Source organism: Rhamphochromis longiceps, linkage group LG20 (genome assembly GCF_057381845.1).
Source record: "Rhamphochromis longiceps isolate RC_006_pf linkage group LG20, R_longiceps_female_GT1.1, whole genome shotgun sequence".
NCBI lineage: Eukaryota > Metazoa > Chordata > Actinopteri > Cichliformes > Cichlidae > Rhamphochromis > Rhamphochromis longiceps.
In genome coordinates this window covers 4,813,290-4,833,646 of record NC_140576.1, presented here as the reverse complement: position 1 = coordinate 4,833,646, position 20,357 = coordinate 4,813,290, and the positions used below count along the sequence as shown (strand labels likewise).

The following is a 20,357-nucleotide window of genomic DNA, read 5'->3' as shown; positions in this document are numbered from 1 at the left end:
CAAAAAGCAACATATAACAGCATGAGCTAAAGAAACAGCTGAGAGACAAAGTCACTGATATCTATCAGTCCAGAAAGGGTTACAAAGCCATTTCTAAGGCTTTGAGACTCCAGCGAACCACAGTGGGACTCATTAGCCACAAATGGAGAAAACATGGCACAGTGGTGAGAAAGAGACCAGGCAAAAATGGCATCCATGGAGAAAATCACTGCTGCCTAAGAAGAACACAAAGGCTCGTCTTAGATTTACATAACAATATCGTGATGAAAATATCCAAGACTTCACACTTTTTGGAAGGTTTAAATTCTGTTACATGTGACATAAAACTAACACAGCTTCTCATAAAAAGACCATCACACCGATGGTCAAACATGGTGGTGGCAGTGTGGTCGTCTGGGGCTGCTTTGCTGCTTTAGGACGACCTGCTGTAATTGATGGAGCCATGAATTTTGCTCTCTACCAGAAAATCCTGAAGGAGGATGTCCAACCATCAGTTCATGTCCTGAACCTCATTTGAGTTATGCAGAAGTGCAATGATCCAAAACAACAGCAAGCCTACCTACACAAAAAATAAATAAAGAAAATAAATAAGGTGGTTTTGGAGTAGCCTATTCAATGGCCGGACTTATATTAGACTGAGATTTTTTTGGCAGGATCTTAAACAGGCCATTCATGCTCCAACACCCTCCATTGTGGCTGAATTAAAACAATTCTGCAAAGAAGAGTGAGCCAAAATTCCTCCACAGTGATGTGAAAGATTCACTGGCAGTCGTGACAAACGCTTGATTGTAGTTCTTGCTGCCAAGTTTGGCACAACCTGTTATTAGGTTTTAGGGGGAAATAACTTTTTTACATATGAATTTCAAATGAATGAAGTCATCATTTTAAATATTCATTTTGCATTTACTTGGGTTTTTGATTTTTAATATTAAATTTTGTTCAATAACCTGAAACATATACATGTGACAAATATGCCAAAATAAAACTCAGGAAGGGAGCAAATACTTTTTCACGACACTGTATATCACGCTACCTCCATCGGTGGTAGGTTGAACTGTGTTTCTCCCACAGAAGTCACTTGTTGGTGTTTACCCAGGCTCAGCGGGTGAGAGCAGCAGTGCTAAAGTCACACCTCAGGCCACTAAAACGGAGCCTGGATGTGAGGCCCCCAACATCAGGTGTCCAACAGAGAATGAGACGTGCCAAAGTTCTCACACAAGGCGACCGTCAAGGAATCTTAATTAGACCGTGGCCTCCTTTGAAGGGAAGATCTGTCATAGTCAGATTAATAGTGTCTTACTTCAGTAGGTTCCTGTCTTTAAGTCACACACTCCACATTCATTTGTGACTGGGTTATAAAAGTGTGGTGATAAAACAGAAGAGTGCTTTCACTCTGCACTTTAAAATGTGCACACAGACCTAATTACATCCAGTATGGGAACCAGACAACACCTTTTGATGTGATCTTTTATGATTTACATACTTTCACTTCTCTGGAAAACAATTGAGTCAAAGGGACGTATTGTGCCAGCGTGTTAGACAGGTTGTATCATTTCCTTGGAACTGTTGGCTCTGATAACTGCGAAAAATGAAGTGGGGAAAGAAATCTGAGTGAAACTGCTATAGTATCATTATCCCATCATCTGTGTCATATCTACCAAAGCACTTAACTCACAAATTTTAGTATTTTTATGTTTTTTTATTTTTTTATTTGAATGCACAATAGGCTTTTCAGAAACTGCTGATCCTAGTGGTGGTTGTGTGGGATTTTCCCACACAACCACCACTAGGATTTACAGAGAATGATACTAAAGGAAATTAACGAAAATATCCTAGAAAAACAGACTCTTTCCTTGTGAGCATTGAGAGGGGAATCCCCAGATTTTTACCAGCTGATTAGAATGTAACAGTAAATAAATAACCACACCTTCCAACCAAGGTTTGCAGAAGAGCACCTCTGAATGCACAAGAAACATACAGCCGCAGGAAGACCACTCCGGCTGCTGCTGTCAGATAACAACAGGAAACTGAGGCTATTGGCACAGTTCTCCACAAATGGGCAGTAAAATGATTATGGAGGATTATCTCTTATGATTTTGGGTTGTTTTTATTATTTTTTATATTGTTTACGTGGATGATTTCTTGAAAGCTTGTCTGTAAATCAGGTTTTCCTGTAGGCACATGGAAACACATGACAACACATGACAACAAAAAACATGACAACAAAAAATGACAATGAAAATTAAATAAAAGAATCCATCCTGCCTCGTATCAACAGGACCATGTAACAAATCTCCAATCATCTCAAACTGGTTCGTTGAACAGGATGATTCGTTCACTGTGCTCAGATGACCTCCACAGTTACCAGATCTTAATCCAGTAGAGCACCTTTGGGTGGAACAAGAGATTGTCATCACGCATGTGCAAACGATAAATCTGCAGCACCCGTGTGAAGCTCAATATGGACCAAAATGTGAGTGAGGAATGTTTCCAGCACCTTGTTGAATCCACCCAATAATTGGGATAATTAAGGCGTTTCTGAGGAAAACAGGGGTCCTAGTACTGGTGCGTGTACCTTAAGAAGTGGCCAGTGAGTGTATAATCAAATGAGAATCTAAAAGCAAATCTAAAGCATTTGCATTTACGATATGAACTGCAGCTTTATCTTGCTCTCCTGTTTCTCTTTCAAATCGTTTAAATCTACGTCTTCATTACTTTTGCTTTTGGGGCTTCGCACACAATAATTTTCCTGTTTTGCTATCTGACATCTTTGTCCTTGACTTTGATTTATCGTAAAAATACTGTAAATATTATTAGTTGGTACTCTGATTTGTGCCATGTGTTCCTGTTGTTTGAATTGTGATATATGGCAGCTTCACATGACAGCACTTGACTTTAAAAGCTTAATAAAAAATCAGCTAGCAACTAGCTCCAAAGCAAAAGTAGCAGTTTGTTATGGTCAATTTCTCAGATTTTACTCACTTGCTTAATTTAAGAACTTTTTGTGTTTTTTAAGTTAAAACACACACAAAAGAATTTTTCCCATGAACAATCAGCAAGTGTTTAAAAAAACTGATTACATTGAAGCATCATGTTTTGGATTTCATATGATTTTAAATATATATATATATAAAAGTGACTTCCAGATAACAGAAAGCCTTATAGAGATGTTCTATGGTTTAGTTCTCCAGCTTAAATGATTATTTAGGTAGCAGTTAAATGCTAGCTAACTCAAACGGCCTTACTCTCAGTGCTGAAAGAAAAGAAGAGTTTTTACAGTGAACGTTATGTCTCCAACTGAGCACACAATTTGTTCTTGGATTTAAGGATTTAAGACCTTCCACATCATTTCTTTGGATTGCCATGGGCTATAAGTCAGTCTTTGATGCGGCTGAAAGAGTCAAAAAGTGTATCAGCCCCCTCACAGTAGGTGCAGTAATCCAAGTTGACACTGCAGCCCTTTCAGAGAAGGTGACAGCATCTCTGTGGCTTGTTAAAGGCTGTGCGGAGGCTGACACCAGGGGAAAAGGAGATGCTGCAGTGGTAGGAATGCTGGGAGGACAGACGGCCCCCCAGATCAGCTGTAGCAGCTCTTCCAGAGTGAGCACATTCGACCAGACAGACTGTAAAGTCGTTAGCGTCCTGATAGCAGCAGAGCTGACAGAACTTTCCATCTACCGTTGACTTCTGAACTACAAGTTAAGCTCAACATTACTGAATAATGTTAACAGTATAGCTGAGGTTTGCAACCCCCCCCCCCAACAATACCCACCAGTATTTGTAGTGTTGCGTATACATGATGGTGCCACGCAGTGAGCATGTGTGTTACAATCTGGGCCCACATTTTTTAGCTTGTGCTTGTTTATTTCTTGGTAAATTGTCTCTATTAGAAAGAAGGTGGCAACCATCAGCAGATCATGTTGAAATTAAAGACAAACATGAAGCAGGTTGTAGACTTAAAACGAGCAACGCCCATCTCTGATGGTTTTTAGGTTTCTTTGTGGAAATTTATATATTAGAGATCAGTCATTGCACTGAATAAAAAACGCATTGTGTGTTCAGATATGACTGAGTTTAGACTGACAACAAACTTTCCAGGTCATGCTTCTCATGTCTCCTTCCATACTCATCTTCATATGTACTTCCTCAGAAGTGCACCCTGGTTTGGAAAGCAGTACCCCACAATTCAGATTTTCTTGGCTACCTGGCTAATGCGTACTGTCCAAAGAATAAGAATGGTTTTATTTTAAAAAACAAAAGACCAACCCATAATATATAATCAGTATGATTTGATACTGTTCTTTGCAAAGACAGGAACAAAAAAAAACCCAACATATTTTTAAATCCACCTTTCTAAAGTTCAGGTGTTTGATTGAGGTGAAATGTCCCTTTAATATCAGTACCAGTATGTACAATTTCAAATGTATCTATTTAACAGTCATCAGTAACAAAAAGCAGCCTGCAGCATCACCCACAATAAACCTGCAGTCATTTTCAAATTTATTAACGTGCTTAAATTAGTCTAAGACCTTTTTGTCATTTCTGATAGGTAGACTTTGTTATTTTCAGAAAAAGGTTATTATAGTGAACATACATGAGGTTATGTTATATATCATCAAGCAAGCACAGAGATCTCCATCTCATCCTACTGTGGTTATAAGACAGCCGTAGGCGTTTTACATCTTATTCTGAATGTGTTTTGGAAGAGTACGAGTTTATGGGGCCGTGTGTGTGCAGACGCAGTCACAGGTGTTAATGCCATGTGACTGAGGTCAAGACGGGTAAAGTGAGAGTGCTCAGCTGTCCACGTAGATCACTGTGAAAGAGCAGTATGTTGGGAATGGACCAGAGAACTGTGTAGAGTGATCCTAGCAACAAACTGTTAGAAACACAACTGTTACTCTGTGTGTGTGTCAGTCAGTTTTTATTAGGAAACAACATACACCTACTATTCCGAGTGTCACAGTGCTCCCAGCGCCATAAACGTCATGCCTTTTTTTGTTGTTGTTTGTCTTTGATAAATGGAGAGCTGCATTGTTTACATGTGATGGTATCGAGTACACCGTTGCTAAAGAATAAATATTTGCATGCAATTAGGTTTCATAATTTCCTGGACAAAGACAATTTTTGCATTTCTTCTTCTGCACACCACCACAGTGGACTTTTAAAATGAAGTGCAGTACACGAGCTGTATAAACAAGTTTTAATATGAATCATATTTGCTGCCTTATTTTATTTTTGATGATGTAGAACTCTCAAAAACTCCTGTATCAAATATGATTACCTGTTTAGGAATTACAGACATTTTTTGACAAACTAACATAATTTTAACATAATTAAATATTTATTATTTAATTATAAGGATAGTTTTTAAATACTCCTGTTTAATAATGCTTTGCGGTCACTGAAAGCCTGAAGTCTAGGACCCATGGACATCACCACATGCAGATGGTCTGCCAGGCCTTTAAGCTTTAAACCCCTTGAATTAAAGCTGAGAGTCTGCACGTCAGTCACATGTTTAATTAAAAATGCACGGTGGTGAACTATCCAATAATTTATGGACACAACTGTAGGGACCATTTATACATGGACGGGTAAACCTTTGCTCTTCAGTTACAACTTTTCATTTTGTATGTCACTTGCAACCAGTTGTTTCTGTGTGTGTTTGAAATCACCAGAACAATTTTCACCTTTGAAAACATGTTTATTCATTTTTTAAAGTGTATAGTATTGCTCCATTTGGCAACAGTGCAAAATCCAACATTTTAAAGTCCATCATAAATAAGAAACATACCATAAATAAATATCACCACATTTAACACAAACTTTAAAAAAAAGAAGAAGCTACAGTCACATAAAATTGCACAAATAGATGTAAGATATCTTAAGCAATCTTTCTATGTACATTTGGATCCACAGAATGGAGGCTAAAGTCTTGTGTGGTTTTGTGCACCTTTTGTCTTTAAAGTCTGTCCCTGCCTTGTATCGACTTCATCACAGCGTCTCTATAAGGCCATCACGACTCCAACTCTACGAGCGTCCGCACTTACACAGAAATTAAAACGCAAGGTTGTTTTAGATAAACAGAAAAGGTTCAACAAAAATCCTTCAAAATAAGGAAAAAAGGCAACTTCTCAGAAGTTTGGAAAGGTTAACACTGCACGACACGTGAAATGAACCCAGGTCCCATTTACTTTAGACATGCAGGTGAGATTCCCAAATCACCCACAACAGGTTCAGTGACATTATATTTGTGGTTAATCATACGGCATATATGATGAGGTAATAAAAAAGGGAATATGACAGCACCAAGTGTCAACAACATTACTGATTAGTGTCAAGTGTTGGCATACTGAAGCTAAACTAGACCTTTCTGCTTTGACTGAATTCCAGGATGATATCCACTTCCACATTTTTGGAAAAAACTGATCAAGAAGCAGGATTAAAAACAGTATAGATTTCTTTCATTGAGTGGTCAGCAGGTTTGCGAGCGATTAAAGCCTTTGTCACAAATGCAGTGTCAAATGCGGTCATGCTTATGGCAGTGAAGAAATATTTAGAAATGCAAAACGAAGGCCGCATTTCGAGATGCAACAGGAGAAACTCTACCCCTCTCATGCTTTAGACATTCTTTGTCATATCCACTGATGATATGCACATCACACATCTAAATAAATATATTAAAAACACTCTGAAGTAGGCATAGGTCGGATCTCCTTTCCTCCCTAAGCATATTTAAAACAGAATATATATTAGCATTTATACATTTTTATAAATACATATACTTTATCATCTCTGTTTTATATCTTTAAAAAAAGAAAAAAAGAAAATGGATCCAAACTCATTTACAGTTTTGAGGGCCTAGCTTTTCTATGCTGTTGGTGTCCATGCGCTCTTGCAGTGAGGGTTTACAACATTGCCTGTTACTGCCACCTAGTGTGGCAAAGCAGCACTACAATATATATATTTTTTCCTATCTTGTTGGTGCCAGTACATAAACATGCATGGTACAACCAGTAAAAATCTACATTCCAAAATAAATCATTCAGCTTTTCTCTCTCTCTCTTTTGTTTTTTTTAAATACATTATTGCAAAACCTCTGGGTGTCAAAGAAAAACCTTGCAGCGAGACCGCAACATCAAACCAAATACATGTACATCACACACGACAGAATTAAGGGGCCACCGTGTTTTTAGGTGTGTCAAACACCAGAGCGGTGGGAAATTTTTTTATTTTTATTTATTTATTTATTTTTAAAAGTGGAGCTTTGAAGAACGATTGGTCAATGTTCACATATGGGAGGGAGCCGGTATCTTTATGGCTATACAGTGGAGGTACTAAGGCCAGATATAGTGTAGTCCAGAATTAAGGGGAATATTGAAAACAGCCAGATTGTTAGAGGAAATTTAGAACATGCAATGCAGTAAGCCCAGTTTTTGTTCATTCAACCTCAAATTAATATAATCAATGAGGCTAAGAATGTATCTGAAGCTGCAAATGCACAAAACTGAAAGTTTTGTTGATTTTTTAAAAGGACTTTTTGTTGATATAATAAAAAATTTACTTGTGAAATACTGTACATTACAGTTTCCTATAATCAGTGAAAACAACATAGATCTTTAAATCCATTACCAGCATGTTTGTTTGTATTTTAATTCTGGTGCACTAATCTTCACCAAAACTGCCACTAATTCTGAAGCACACTACACCGAGGCTTCAGCCCATCTGTTCCCCTCGCCTCCACACATTTACCTGTCCAACCACCAGCGCTCTTCCTCCTCATCTTCTTTGTTTCAAACAGAGCAGTTGCGTCTCTTCCCAGAGCCAGTCTGGGCTGTAGCAGCAGAGGCTGAGGTCAGCCAAACAATGACCCCGTGTCAAAGGCTGGTGGAAGAAACCGAGAGGGTGGGCGAGGAAGGTGGCGGGAAGTTCAGGAGCTCCAGCACAGCCACACCCACGCTGCTGCGCCGTGTGAACATGCAGGAGGCTGCGACCCATTTATTGCTGCGTGGGTTGTACTTTTCAATGGAGTTGAGACTGGAGCTGCCATCATTGCCTCCCACTGCGTATAACCAGCCATCCATTGCCACCAGGTCATGAGTGCTCCTGGAAGGGAAAAAGACTATTTAAATGTGTAAGTTCTCACATATATTTAATATGATGTGTGCAAGTCGCTACTGCTGAAACGGACAAAGAAACAAATAGCAAATTCATGTGGTCTGAAACCACAGCTAAAAGCTGCAGTGTTCAAAGAGAAGAGAAGCAATTGGGACACCCAATGACCAGTGTACTGGCTTAGCCTTTGGATGAAACTGTCAATTTTGGGGACTTGTGGTGTTGCCAATTTTCTCTCCATCGTTTCTTTTTAAAAGTAAAATAGAAGGATAATGAAAATGAATCAGCGTCAGACAATGTCCAATAGTTATCAGATGAAATTTGGCATCTAGCATTTCTCATTTGCTCTCCACACAGACATGCAACCAAAGCCTCCTCAAAGGCCATTAGTCAATGCCACTCAAATTTTAAGATAAAAGTGGAAACCAGAAAGTTTCTGCTGTCTCTTACCTATAGATGTTATATAATCATATACACAAGCTGTTTACAGAGCTTTTCACACGACTCTGTGCAGTCCTATGGTTAAGCACTCCCTTACTGCTTCCACAGGAAATAAGCTAAGCAGCAGCCAGGTGCTGATGATGAATTGCACTTTGATCATCAGCAAGTTTGCGCACCTCTATAAAAGCAGCAACGTTTGGCAGTTTGCTGCCTGAAGCATTCAGGTGTTTGTTAACACATTGCCACAATTGCCCAAGTGAAGATGTCCCAGCAAATTCACATAAAAGTCAGGCCGTGAAAAAAAATAAATAAAAAATACAAGAACTTTGTCTCAGATGTTGCAGGCCTCAGCATGTTAAATGTTAAAGTTTATGACAGTAAAATTTAAAAATGTGAACACGTGCGGCTTGTTTGGAACGATTTTCTCTAAAAAGAACCAGGTGACATGGCTTTGGTTTGCAAAGACGAACCTAAACAAACTACAAGACTTCAGGAACAATGAACTTTGGACAGACAAAATTACTGCCGTAAACACGGTATATCCATTCAAACATCTCACGCCACAGTCAAGCATGGTAGTGGAGGGGTGGTGATTGGGGCTCGTTTTGCAACCACAGGACCTGGACACCTTGCAGTTATTGAGTCAAACATGAACTTTTACAAAAAAAACTACAAGAGGGTTTCAAAAACCACACAGGACTGTCGCTACCAAAAACCTTAATGTAACATAATGTGTATATGAGCCTGTTGCAGTGCTTGGGTAACACAACTCTGTTTAATATTTAGCTTTGGGGATTAAAGCAACCTGACATGGCACAGACCTTTAAAAAGCAGTACTTTTTGAACATCTATACTTAATTCTTAATCAAAGCAAATGATCGGTGTAAAAAATAAATAATTTAAAAAAGAAACATTTTCTGCGCTTAAAGAGGACTTGGAACAAATTTGGTTTTAATGTTCATTTCAAATATCCCCGTCGTGACCGTAACACAATGAGATGATTTTGGACAAGACTATTATTCTACAATGTCTCCCACACCAGCACACGTTAGAAGTGGCTATAGCGTGTGACACATTAGTAGCCAGTACAGTGTGATTGTTTTGGACTGTGGAAATGGAGCCTCTCAGCAACTGGATAAGAAAAGAACTCCAAGGCACACAGCTGATTAATGCCATGGGTTATTCATGGAGCTGCACAGTCAACTGTTGTCAGGTTTTTCTGCTCCTACAACACACTGACTCATACATAACCAAGTGTGCGTGTGCGGATGCATAAGTGTGTCTGCCCTGGGAAAGAGCAAATCTGCCGATGCTATCACAAATCCTCAACAGCTACATCTCCAAATCTTCCTCCCTGCTGCAGATCCTGTGACAATACAATGCTGCGAGCGTGCGTGCGTGCACGTATGCCTTTGTTGATAATCACTTGCAAGATGAGTTTCAGCTTTCATCTTCTAAGAAAATTAAAACATAAAAACTCTGTTGTGGAAAATAGGCCACTTGATGTTTATGCCTTAAGAAGGTTTTGGCAGCACAAGGGGAAAAAAAATCCTCCAAATGCCCCGACACCCGAGCCTTTTGCACACAGCGAACTAATTGCAGCCGAGATACTATTCTGACAAGCTACATACAGACAGAGCTACAGATATTTTTTCAGCTTTTCAAAGAAGATGGTTTTATCTCTTTATTTAGGTTAGAGTAAAACTGAGGCTTGGCTTGTGGTGCTTCTCAAATCCTTTCAGCAAGGTGTCGTGCTTGTTAGAAGCACAAAAATAAGGATAAAAGCTGGACAGCGCTAAAAAAAACCAAAACAAAAAAAACCCACAGAGGCTGTTTCCATAATCTTCACTCCCAGCTGAAGTTATGCAGGCGTAAAGGGAGAACTGGGTCATCCTGCTGGCTCAGTTGGCTAAAGGTGTGTTTAATTTATTACCTTGAATTCATCCCAGATTTTTTTCTCATCTCTTCTCTTTCTGCCTCTTACGGTGCAGCATAATGTAAAAAAAAACAAACCATAACCTCTGTTCTCTTTGTAAATGTGGCTAACCTGCGTATATTCATGGCGGCAACTCCTTCCCAGGTGTTGGTCTTGGGGTTGAAGCGCTCCACTGAGTTCAGGCAGCTGGTGCCATCATTGCCTCCTGCGACGTAAAGCATGCCGTCGAGCACGGCCACCCCGGCACTGCTGCGTCGGCTCAACATGTTGGCGATGGCGGTCCACGTGTTGCTCTATTCAGCCAATCAAGAGACCGAGCACATATTCACACAGCAGATTCATTTGTACCGTTTCACTCTGTCTACAGCATCCAGTCTAGGTAAACCTGGCAACAGACGAGTTTTTCTAATGATAAATTTAACAGCTGTATACCTGGGGGTCATATTTCTCCACTGTTGCGAGATGTGAGGAGCTGTCATAACCTCCCACCGCATACAAGCTGCCATCTGGAGGGGAAAAGGGAGTAAATACTGAGAATGTAAATATTAGCGGTCGCATACCGAGATGGCAACTCCCTCTTGATGTGAGTTATTAAAATACAAACAGTGAAAAGTAAATACAGGAGCACAGCTTGGTTTTTTTTGCCAGTACCTACCCAGAGTTGCTACTCGAACATATCTCCTACGAGTGCTCATAGCAGCAATTGAGGTCCATGTGCTGGTCAGAGGGTCGTACCTCTCCGCACTAAAAGAAGAGGTGAAAAAAGACAGATGCTCACGTGTATTTAATTCAGCTTAAAATGATCAGTAATCATCAGCATAATAACAGGCTGTGCATACCTATTGAGACAGGAAGCTCCATCATAACCCCCCGCAGCGTACAGCAGGCCATGCAGGACAGCTACGCCTAGACAGCTCCGTCGTGTTCCCATGGAAACCTCAGGTTGCCAGGAGTTAGTGATAGGGTCATAGGACTCCACGGTTGCAAGGTCAGAGGTGCCGTCATAGCTAAAGAGAGCGACACGGATATAAATGAATGCACAACTTTGCAACAAACGGTGAACATACAAGATAAAAAGTTGCTTTGCATGGAAGAAAGCTCTCACCAGCTTATCGAGCAAATGCAAATTATCCACAAATTCTGCTTCCCCTCAAATCACACAATGTAATGTTTGAGTAACAAATAACTTTTTAGGGTCAAACGCTGCGATTATTATCACCTACCCTCCAACAGCGTATAGTCTGTTCCCAATTGCTGCCACGCCCACCCGTGCCCGCCGAGTGGACATGGACGCCACCATGTGCCAACGGTCTGTTCTGGTGTCGTACGCCTCGCAGTCTCCGTGGATAGCAAACAAGCTGCCACCACCTGGGAAAGAACAAACATACACTAAAAAAAATGAGGAAAAATGCTTTGAGCAAAAACGCAAATGTCATCAGGAGGATGGTGACATGAGAAAACGAGGACTTCAACTTCGGGTTTTTAAAAGGAGTGAAAATGAAATGTGTTTACAGTCATTCCAAACAGCAACGCTAGAAGTTAAAAATGAGGGAGGAGAAGTATTAGAGCCTCACAGCCTCCAATCATAGTGGGTGTAAAGGTCAGATTGTTCATTTTGGAAACAGTCGATGGAGACACATCTGACGTGTGTGTGTGAGTGTGTGTGTACACAGGCGCACTATTCAAGTTCCAACATGCAGTTCACACAGAATAAAAAAATGCTGGCATTTGTAAAAATCATGAGTGACTGGTGAGCTAGAGATGTGTGTGGTCCAAGTGTACCCTAATGGGTACCTTCAGATGCACACTGACCAACGGCGAAGAGCACAGGGCTGGCGCCTTCACAGCGTCGTGGGCGCGTCCGGCTGTTGCTTAAGACACCCCTCTGCTCCGGCATCAGGTGATACTTTAGGGCCTCGATTAGCAGGTCTTTGCACTCCGAGTGGTGACGCACCAGCAGCTCCGTGTCTACGTTGCTCATCAGAAAGTCTCGCCTCAACAATGGCAGCCGCACGCACTTCATCAGCTAGCGAAGACAGTGGGAGAGTGGGTGATGAGCGGGTGGCGCTACATAGAGTTAAACAACAAAAAGGGGAATGGTTTCCATGTTACCCACCCCAAACGACTTACCCAAGGTACATGTTGCCTGCGTCCATCTATATCATGTTTTACCCAACTCAACACGGCTCGGTACACTTCTTCCTCAGATGGCACATTGAGATTGTCACTGGAGATCAAATCTAGGACCTGGATCGCAAAGACAAAGCATATAGGAAGAGTGAAATTATACTATCGCTTACAACTTTATATTATTCTTTTATTTTTTTTAAATCATAGTGTATCAACTTGGACCGTTGAAAAGCATTTGCAGAATACTTTCTTGTGGTTGTAGAAATCGGCACACAGGAAGTAATTTGCATGGGTCACAGACCGTGTTAGTTCCTGTATATGGTGACTTCAGCTGAAGTCTTGCATCTCCTTTTGTTTTGTTGTCTCAATTCAAAATGAAAGAAAGGATGACTCAATAAAGCACGACTCTGACATCGTGCACACTTCGCTTGTGCATTATATTACAGCCTGTGTGTGTGCACGTGAGCCGTGATACAGTTTACGTAATAGTTTAAGCTACCACTTCTTCAATTGTGCATCTGTGGCACAACGAATGCTGGACTCTGAGTGGCTGGCTGGCAGTGTTCCCAGCCCAAGCCTAAGCTGGCAGGGCTGGGTGGGACCAAGGAAGCCAGCTGCTGCTGCTGCTGTCTTGCCTGGCCAGATCAGAGCAAAACCCTCCCAGGAACAGCCTCCTCTAATCCAGAGTCACACACAGAAATACTGCTGATGCCACTGCCCCACCCTGCAGTCCCTCCTACCACTGCATGCACATAGTGCATCAAATTAACTCCAGAATGTGTGGGTGCATATGGAGAAAAACGCCTTTACTGCCTTTTCATAGCATGGCAGCACGATTGAGGGACATATGAGCGCCACTGTGTCAAAGTACTCATGTTTTCATAAGCTAAACGCAGTAATTAGGAGGAATCTGTCGACTGTTGTCTTCAAAATGTCACGCATACGACTCTACATCACCAAATTTGGCAAGTCACAATCCTGTCGTGCCTTGCCACTTCCTCCAGAGAACATCAGAAGAAATATGGGGCATATTTCACAGCTCTGTGAGCTTGGAGTCCTGTAGAGCAGCCAGTACATAAATCCTGATCTGGTGCAGATTTATGACAGTCACAGAACAGCTGCAGACACGACAGTGGAGTAAGCCAAGAGAAAGAGAGAGACAGAAGAACAGGAATGAAGAAAATGGCCTATTTTTAATCTGCTTTTATGCAGCTTAAGTTTCAGTGTTTTAATGGACTGTGCCCACACACTGCAGATTCAGTCTCTGGGCTTTGAAGGCCAGATACAGAGGGATGCTTAGTGTGTTACTCTGGTGGAACAACATCGCTTTAGGACTGTGGGAATTGTTATTTAAAGAGTGAGAAAATAACAGGAAAGGGATGGTAGTAGCAGTTTGTTAATTTTCTTCAACTTCCTTTTAATTTGCTGTTACCTTCTTAAACATTTCATCTAAGAGAATATATATTTTCTCAATTCTTTAGATGTTACAGTGAGCCCCTGCCTGAAACAAAAACATGATGTGCCTCTGTGGGCTTTTAGAAGCTGTCTGATATCATGAACACCAATTTTTTAAAAAAAACCACGAATTGCTCTAAAAGTTTAAAAATAAAAACATGTAAACTTTGTACTCAGGTAGGTGTGTTTAAACTGCAGGAAACAGGAAGTTTAAATAACCCAACAGCAGCACTACTTTATTCTTTAGCATGCCAGGAATAGACTAATACCAACACATAAATGTCAAATACAATATGCCAGGATGTCCCGCTGGATTTTGTATCACTTTGCAGTAAGAAGCTAGCGTATGTTTCTGCCTTTTCTGCTACAATTTTGGGCAACAACTTTTTAAAAAATATTTTCACTCCTTCGGGATCTACTCCAAAAAGGACTTTGCAGTTCTTGTTAGCCAAACATTGCCCTCTTCACAGGTAACTGATAGCAGTGTTTGGCTGCTGAGCAGCTCATTTGACCAGGGTTATATTCTTTCCCAAGGCCCAGCATTCCTTACATCGCTCTAAAATAATAAATGGGTACACCTACAAGATGCATTTCTCTTAAAACGTTGGTTAAAACAAGCAAAAGAAAATTGAACCAAAATAGAAACCATTATTGTTACGTCAGAGGAGCAAACACTGCTGTTAGCTCTCTAAACAGCACAGCAGCTGTGGAAATGTCACTGGCTTTGCCTAATTACCACTTCCCAGACAGGAACCAGAGTGCTGCCACCGCTGAGCCCTGCTAATGAATAAGTGATAGTTTGGCTTAGCCGACTTGCCAGATGACAAAACTGCAGAAGACAGTGAAAACAGGCAGGAGAAAAAGTTTCTCTAGTGAATGTCAAAAGCACACAACTTCCCCGTGGCATGTTGATGCGGTTTAAAAAAGAAAAAGCTGTGCTTGTGTACACATTATGCTGGGGAAAAATTATAGATGTAAGCATTGCTGCGTGTCCTTTGTGCTTTGGCATTATTCATGATAGATTAATCATCACCCCTACCTGTTTCAGTGGCAGCAGCATGAACTCCTCAGTCTTGGACACCTCCACAAAGTGCTGCAGGACATACTTGTGTGCTGACTTGAGCAGGTCGCTGCAGGAGTGTGTGTCAGCGAAGCCTCGGATGCCCAGGCAGTTTGAGGGGTCCAGCTGGCTGAGGAGGAACTTACAGCAGGCGTCCCGCACCCCATTGAGCTGCAACAGGCTCGCTGCTGGGAGCAGTGTCTACAACAGGTGGAAACGCAAAGTCTGTTAATTTTTTTGTGCCATATGAAAAAGAAAGAAAAAAGTGGTTTAGCAGTTGTGTATGTGAATCTTAAAACGTCAAGCCTACCTGCACATTTCCTTCCCCGACCACAATCTCTGCTGTGTAGGCATACTGGACCAGCTGCTCCAAAGCCTGAGGGTCAATGTCGTGAAGGGTCACGTGGGTCTGACGGCTCTCAGACATCTCATCTGCGTGGCCGCACAGAATGAGATCAGATTAATTTTAACAAATTACACCGAGTAAAGCTCCAGCTGATAGCAAAACTCCTCCCTCTTCAATCATACTGACACATGGCATCTCATAGCATTTACAGCACTGCTGCAAAATGTCAGCACAGCTCATTTGTTACCGTTTATTAAATCAGTCGTTTCAAGTGTGTGAGATTTTTGAAATTCCTGGATATAAACACTCTCTCTCCCACAGAACTAAGCCTGGAGCTTCTACAGTAACAGTCACGAGCTTCATCGACTCATAGTTAGACAACCTCACAAACACCTCTGCTGAGGTTTTCTGTTAAAATAGCTTAATTAGGGACTCTGTCAGATGACATGAAGTCTAGCAGCTGAGTCTCCAGGCAAATGACTGTCTGGAGACACACAGCATCCTCACAAAGGGCTAGTGTTTGGGAGGAAATCTGACTTACACACACCTCACATGACCACCTGTGCCCCAGACAGGAATAGGTGGAAGGAAGCGATGATGCTGAAAGGATGGAACAGCCATAACGGCACGCACCCACGCAAAAACAAGTTCTAATGTAAACAAACTCAAACAACAGAGAAAAATAGTTTGCAGTTTGAGTTTGTCATGCCACTTGCTCATCTTTGTTAACTTCAGGGAGAGTATACAGTATATGCATCATCAAGGTCCATAACACAGACTGAACTTACTGGTAAACATAGCGTGGAAGTATGGACTGCAGGACGCCAGCACCACTTTGTGCGCCTTGATTTCTTTGTTGGAGACATGAAGGACGATGTCACATAGCAAGCCACGCTGTCGCATCCGGTTCATGGACACGAAGGAGTCGTGGTAGTGGCGCTTTGAGTTGTGCGAGATGCTGTGGCCATCACGGTTGAGCAGCTGCATGCCCCCCTCCATCATGGTGCCTGACGTTGCGGTCGTGGGCTCGTGCCTGGGCCGCACTCTTGGCAACTGAAACGTCAAGAAAAGCTTTTTAATGTCGGCCAATACTAATATCATCATCATAATAAAATCCTTTTTTTGGGGGGTAGACAAAAGTCTTGGCTTTGCTTATCTATAGGGAGTGAGCTGTTATGACAGGTGTCCTGGGCAATCATTATACAGTTATAGCACCCATCCTGTCGGCTATGACAGGAAGTCCTGCCAGCATGACAGAAATCTGAGTACAATCACAAAGTGTAGTAGGATGGATGGCCTGATTATTTCACATTCAGTCTCAGGAATGATTAGATCTCACTATGACACACCAGAGAGTTTCAAAAGATGGACATTATGGATGAGCCTGCCATCAAATCAGTGTGATCCATCCTGACTTGCAATTTAATTGGACCACATTTAGCTGTGAACTCCCCCACTCTGCTCTTGAATGGAAGAACACACTATGCATGTTGCATAACTGTCATCACGCAGCATCTTAGAAGTTGTTGTCTGATGAATATGTAGTGACCAGATGAGGAAACCAGATTGAAGCAAGAGTAGAAAACCACAGGCCAAGAACAGACTGATTCTTAAACAAAACAAAATATAATGCACTAACTCCGATGCAGTGATACCTTAAAAGTGTGAAAGGCTTATAAGCAGAAGCTGACTATGGGGTTGGGGAGGCCACGCTATCAAAAATATAACCTTCATACTCATTTGCAGCTCCACATTTGTAACCTTTGAAGAATAGCTTTCAAATAATTCTTATTTATCTAATGCAGCTAAAAAAAGGATTATTTATCTGGGATGAACAGGACCCTGGAGCCCACAATTCATCCCATAAACTGTATATAACGCATACACAGACTAACGCATACACACACATAATGCCTTTAATTTAAAAAAAAAAAAAAAAAAAAAAAGGGGGGGGGGGGGGGCAGGGATAGCTCAGTAGGTAGAGTGGTTGCCCCATGACCGGAAGGTCGGGGGTTCGACTCCACTGAACAACTACCCTGAGGTACCCCTGAGCAAGGTACCGTCCCTACACACTGCTCCCCGGGCGCTGCATTGGTGGCTGCCCACTGCTTCACTGGGTGAATGGGTTAAATGCAGAGGAGTAATTTCCCTACGGGGACTAACACATGCATATATACACACACACACACACATATGAAAGATGGACACAGCCAGCACAACATCACTACCATCTTTTCCATTTGAAACCTGACCTGACAAGCGAGGAGTGGATGTGAGTGTGAAACAGAGGAACACTGAATTCTTGCTGGCAAGTGATTTGCAAGTATTTAGCCACTGAGCAGACGCTGGTTCGCCCTGCGTTCAGACGAATAATTAAAATGTGGCTACAAGGGGCTCTCCCTCAAGCTCCTTCCCTTGCCTGGGAACCCTTCAATGTTCCCCTGGATAAGATCGTAGGATGTGGCTTAAGAGACCAACTTCTCGGCTTAGACTGCTGCCCCTACGACCCAGGCCCAGATAAACACCGAAACACTATTTTACATGCTCTTCTTTTAAATCAATTGATCTGACTGGCCTTCTGATTGGACTGCTCTTCGCAAAACATACGGTCTGAACAGCCGGTTTGGTGGGGCTGCTCTTCTCACAGCCAGAGGTGCTGTATCAGAGATGACAATATTTAGAATATCAGCCAAAAGTGGAAAAAGAAATCACAGTAACCACACATTTAGACTTTTTTTTTTTTTTTTTTGCTTAAATATATTAGCTGTACTTAGACTGATGTCATTATTTTAAACTTTGCTGTTATTTAATGTGAGCATTCACAGGTGTAGAAGAACTTATATGATTGAAAATAAAGGAATATATGTGATATATGTTTAAACTTTAATGATAAAGAAGGATTCTTAAACTACAGGACCCCTGATAAGTGTGGTCATTGCCTGCAGGACCTTACAGCCACACACATTAAACAAATAAATAAAAACCACACATACCTTAGGATATCTATTTAATACACCAAGCTGGAACATTCCCTTTGAACCACCACATACAAACAGCCTCTGTATGCTTTATTTAGACATATGACAGGAGGTTTACAATCTTGAGTTAATCAGAGCAATTATGCAACAAGCAGAATCTCATCAGGAGAGAATATTGACCAGTTTGAAGTCCAAGAAGTGCAATGCTCAATGCTGAAACCCATTGTACCATTTTTCCTGATTATGTTAAGTTTCACATGACTGTCAAATAAGCAGTTCCCTGTTATGATCAGTACATCCTAATAACGGCTCTGTCGCTTTCAATTCAACACTCTTCCCCCATCCCACCGAGCACCATCTCAAATGTCATCACAGCTGCCTGGCTACTACCCCTGGGTCCCATTTTCCAAAACACAATAGCCCATTAAAAAAAACAAAAACACGCACACCAGCCATGTTCCTCTATGAGGGAACAATCTGCTCTCATGCCCAAGGGAATAGTAAGAGACAATGCTGGAAAATGAGACATGGAAACACGGGATGTTGTGGTAGATGTGAAAACAACTGTCACAGTTAAACTAACAAACTGAAACACTTGTCCTGTTCATCTGAGGCTTGTTTCTCCCTTTATCGTCTCTACCCCCAAACCCTGGCTGGTATCCACACAGAGGCTGAGTTGCTCCTTGATAAATAGTGCCTGCACAATCCTGCTGAATGCACAATTTCATTGGGGGACACAGGGATGTTCCTATCCAAATATTACTATGTGATATACGGAAACCCCAACCCCCACTCCATCAGCACTGAATAAGAGCATATGTCAGCTGCAGCAGCGGCAATAGGAAAGAAAATGAATGTATAATGGCTTTACCGGTGGTTGTTTTGCAGTTATCCTTGAAGACAGTGTGTTCCAGGAGGTAAGGGGAGATGAATGAAGAGCTGTCGCAGTCAGAAGGCTCTAAAATCCTATCACCGTCTACTTATCGGTCCATATTGTGACTCGAGCATAGGAAATATGAAGAAAGCCTCTGTTTTGTGCTGTATGTGCTTGACGTCAATGCAAAAAAAGAGCTGCCTGAAAGCTGACATCGGTCTGTTAAGGTGACGCTGTAATTGTCGAAGCCGAAGGTAGCAAGGCTTGCTCATGCTGTTAAATTTTAATACGTTAAAAAGGAAGACATGGTTGAAAAACACCGGTATGTCATTTCAAATGACCAACCGGCAAACTAATGCAGTGAATGTTCAGTTTACGAGCCCACAGACACACGCGACCTTAAGCCACCACTTTTGTCTTGTCGGAACACGGAAGTGTGTTCGACGTATCCGTCTGTGCTACTGTGAAAGGGGGAGTTTTCAGTGACGCGCTGTGATTGGCCACAATATGAAACATACCCCGTTTTGGTTAGCCCGGAAAATAAAATGAAACATAACTACAAACGTGTTCAATAATGCACAGCTTCTGTAATTTTTTCCTCGTTATTTACGTGCAAATTATACACTTATCACCCTACTACTGACGTAAAATAAGCACCCTGTCTTTATTATCTCTACGTGAGATAGCCAGTGATTCTAAATAAGCTGTCTATGAAGCTAGCCGCTAAGGTAACGTTAGCTAACCTGAAAAAAATTAAAGCACAGGGTACTCACGACCAGCCGTCGTCGGTGTCGATGCGATGACAGCAGTGACTTCCTTCGGTTTGTAAGCTTGCCCAGCTTTGAGGCCGTGCAAAGTAACGTTTAAAAAATACTGTACTCCTCTCTGGATATTTGGCTTCCTGTGTCTGGTAAATGCAGCTGAACATTTTATTTAAACCTCACGTGTTGCATCAAAACAGTGTCCGATCTTGCACGCGCAAGAAAATTTCGAGGTTTCCGTGAACGCACTACCGTATATTT

At 41.6% G+C, this 20,357-nt stretch overlaps 1 protein-coding gene across 3 annotated transcripts; it reads right to left on the bottom strand.

Moving 5' to 3' along the window:
- Positions 1–5,693: 5,693 nt before the first annotated feature.
- On the bottom strand, positions 5,694–20,338 carry klhl17 (kelch-like family member 17). 3 transcript variants are annotated; one of them, XM_085393670.1, is made up of 12 exons: positions 20,109–20,338; positions 16,272–16,536; positions 15,448–15,569; positions 15,117–15,338; positions 12,623–12,739; positions 12,287–12,518; positions 11,716–11,860; positions 11,332–11,499; positions 11,148–11,236; positions 10,925–10,998; positions 10,604–10,785; positions 5,694–8,106 (listed from the first exon to the last, which is right to left on the bottom strand). In XM_085393670.1, exons 2-12 carry the CDS (start codon positions 16,483–16,485, stop codon positions 7,878–7,880), a joined length of 1,794 nt encoding a protein of 597 aa, XP_085249796.1. In that variant the 5' UTR covers positions 16,486–16,536; positions 20,109–20,338; the 3' UTR covers positions 5,694–7,877. The 3 variants fall into 3 exon arrangements, with proteins under 3 accessions (XP_085249796.1, XP_085249798.1, XP_085249797.1); XM_085393672.1 differs by having other exon boundaries at positions 12,305–12,518; XM_085393671.1 differs by lacking the exon at positions 20,109–20,338 and adding an exon at positions 19,333–20,072.
- Positions 20,339–20,357: the final 19 nt, after the last annotated feature.

Bases quoted from the DNA above. Each gene is read 5' to 3' on its own strand.
- klhl17 (XM_085393670.1), bottom strand. From the start codon at position 16,485: ATGATGGAGGGGGGCATGCAGCTGCTCAACCGTGATGGCCACAGCATC. The intron at 12,740-15,116 runs GTAGGGGTGATG...TTTGCGATCCAG, and splicing joins TGCTGCTGCCACTGAAACAG to GTCCTAGATTTGATCTCCAG. The intron at 11,500-11,715 runs GTAGGTGATAAT...CGCTCTCTTTAG, and splicing joins AGACTATACGCTGTTGGAGG to CTATGACGGCACCTCTGACC.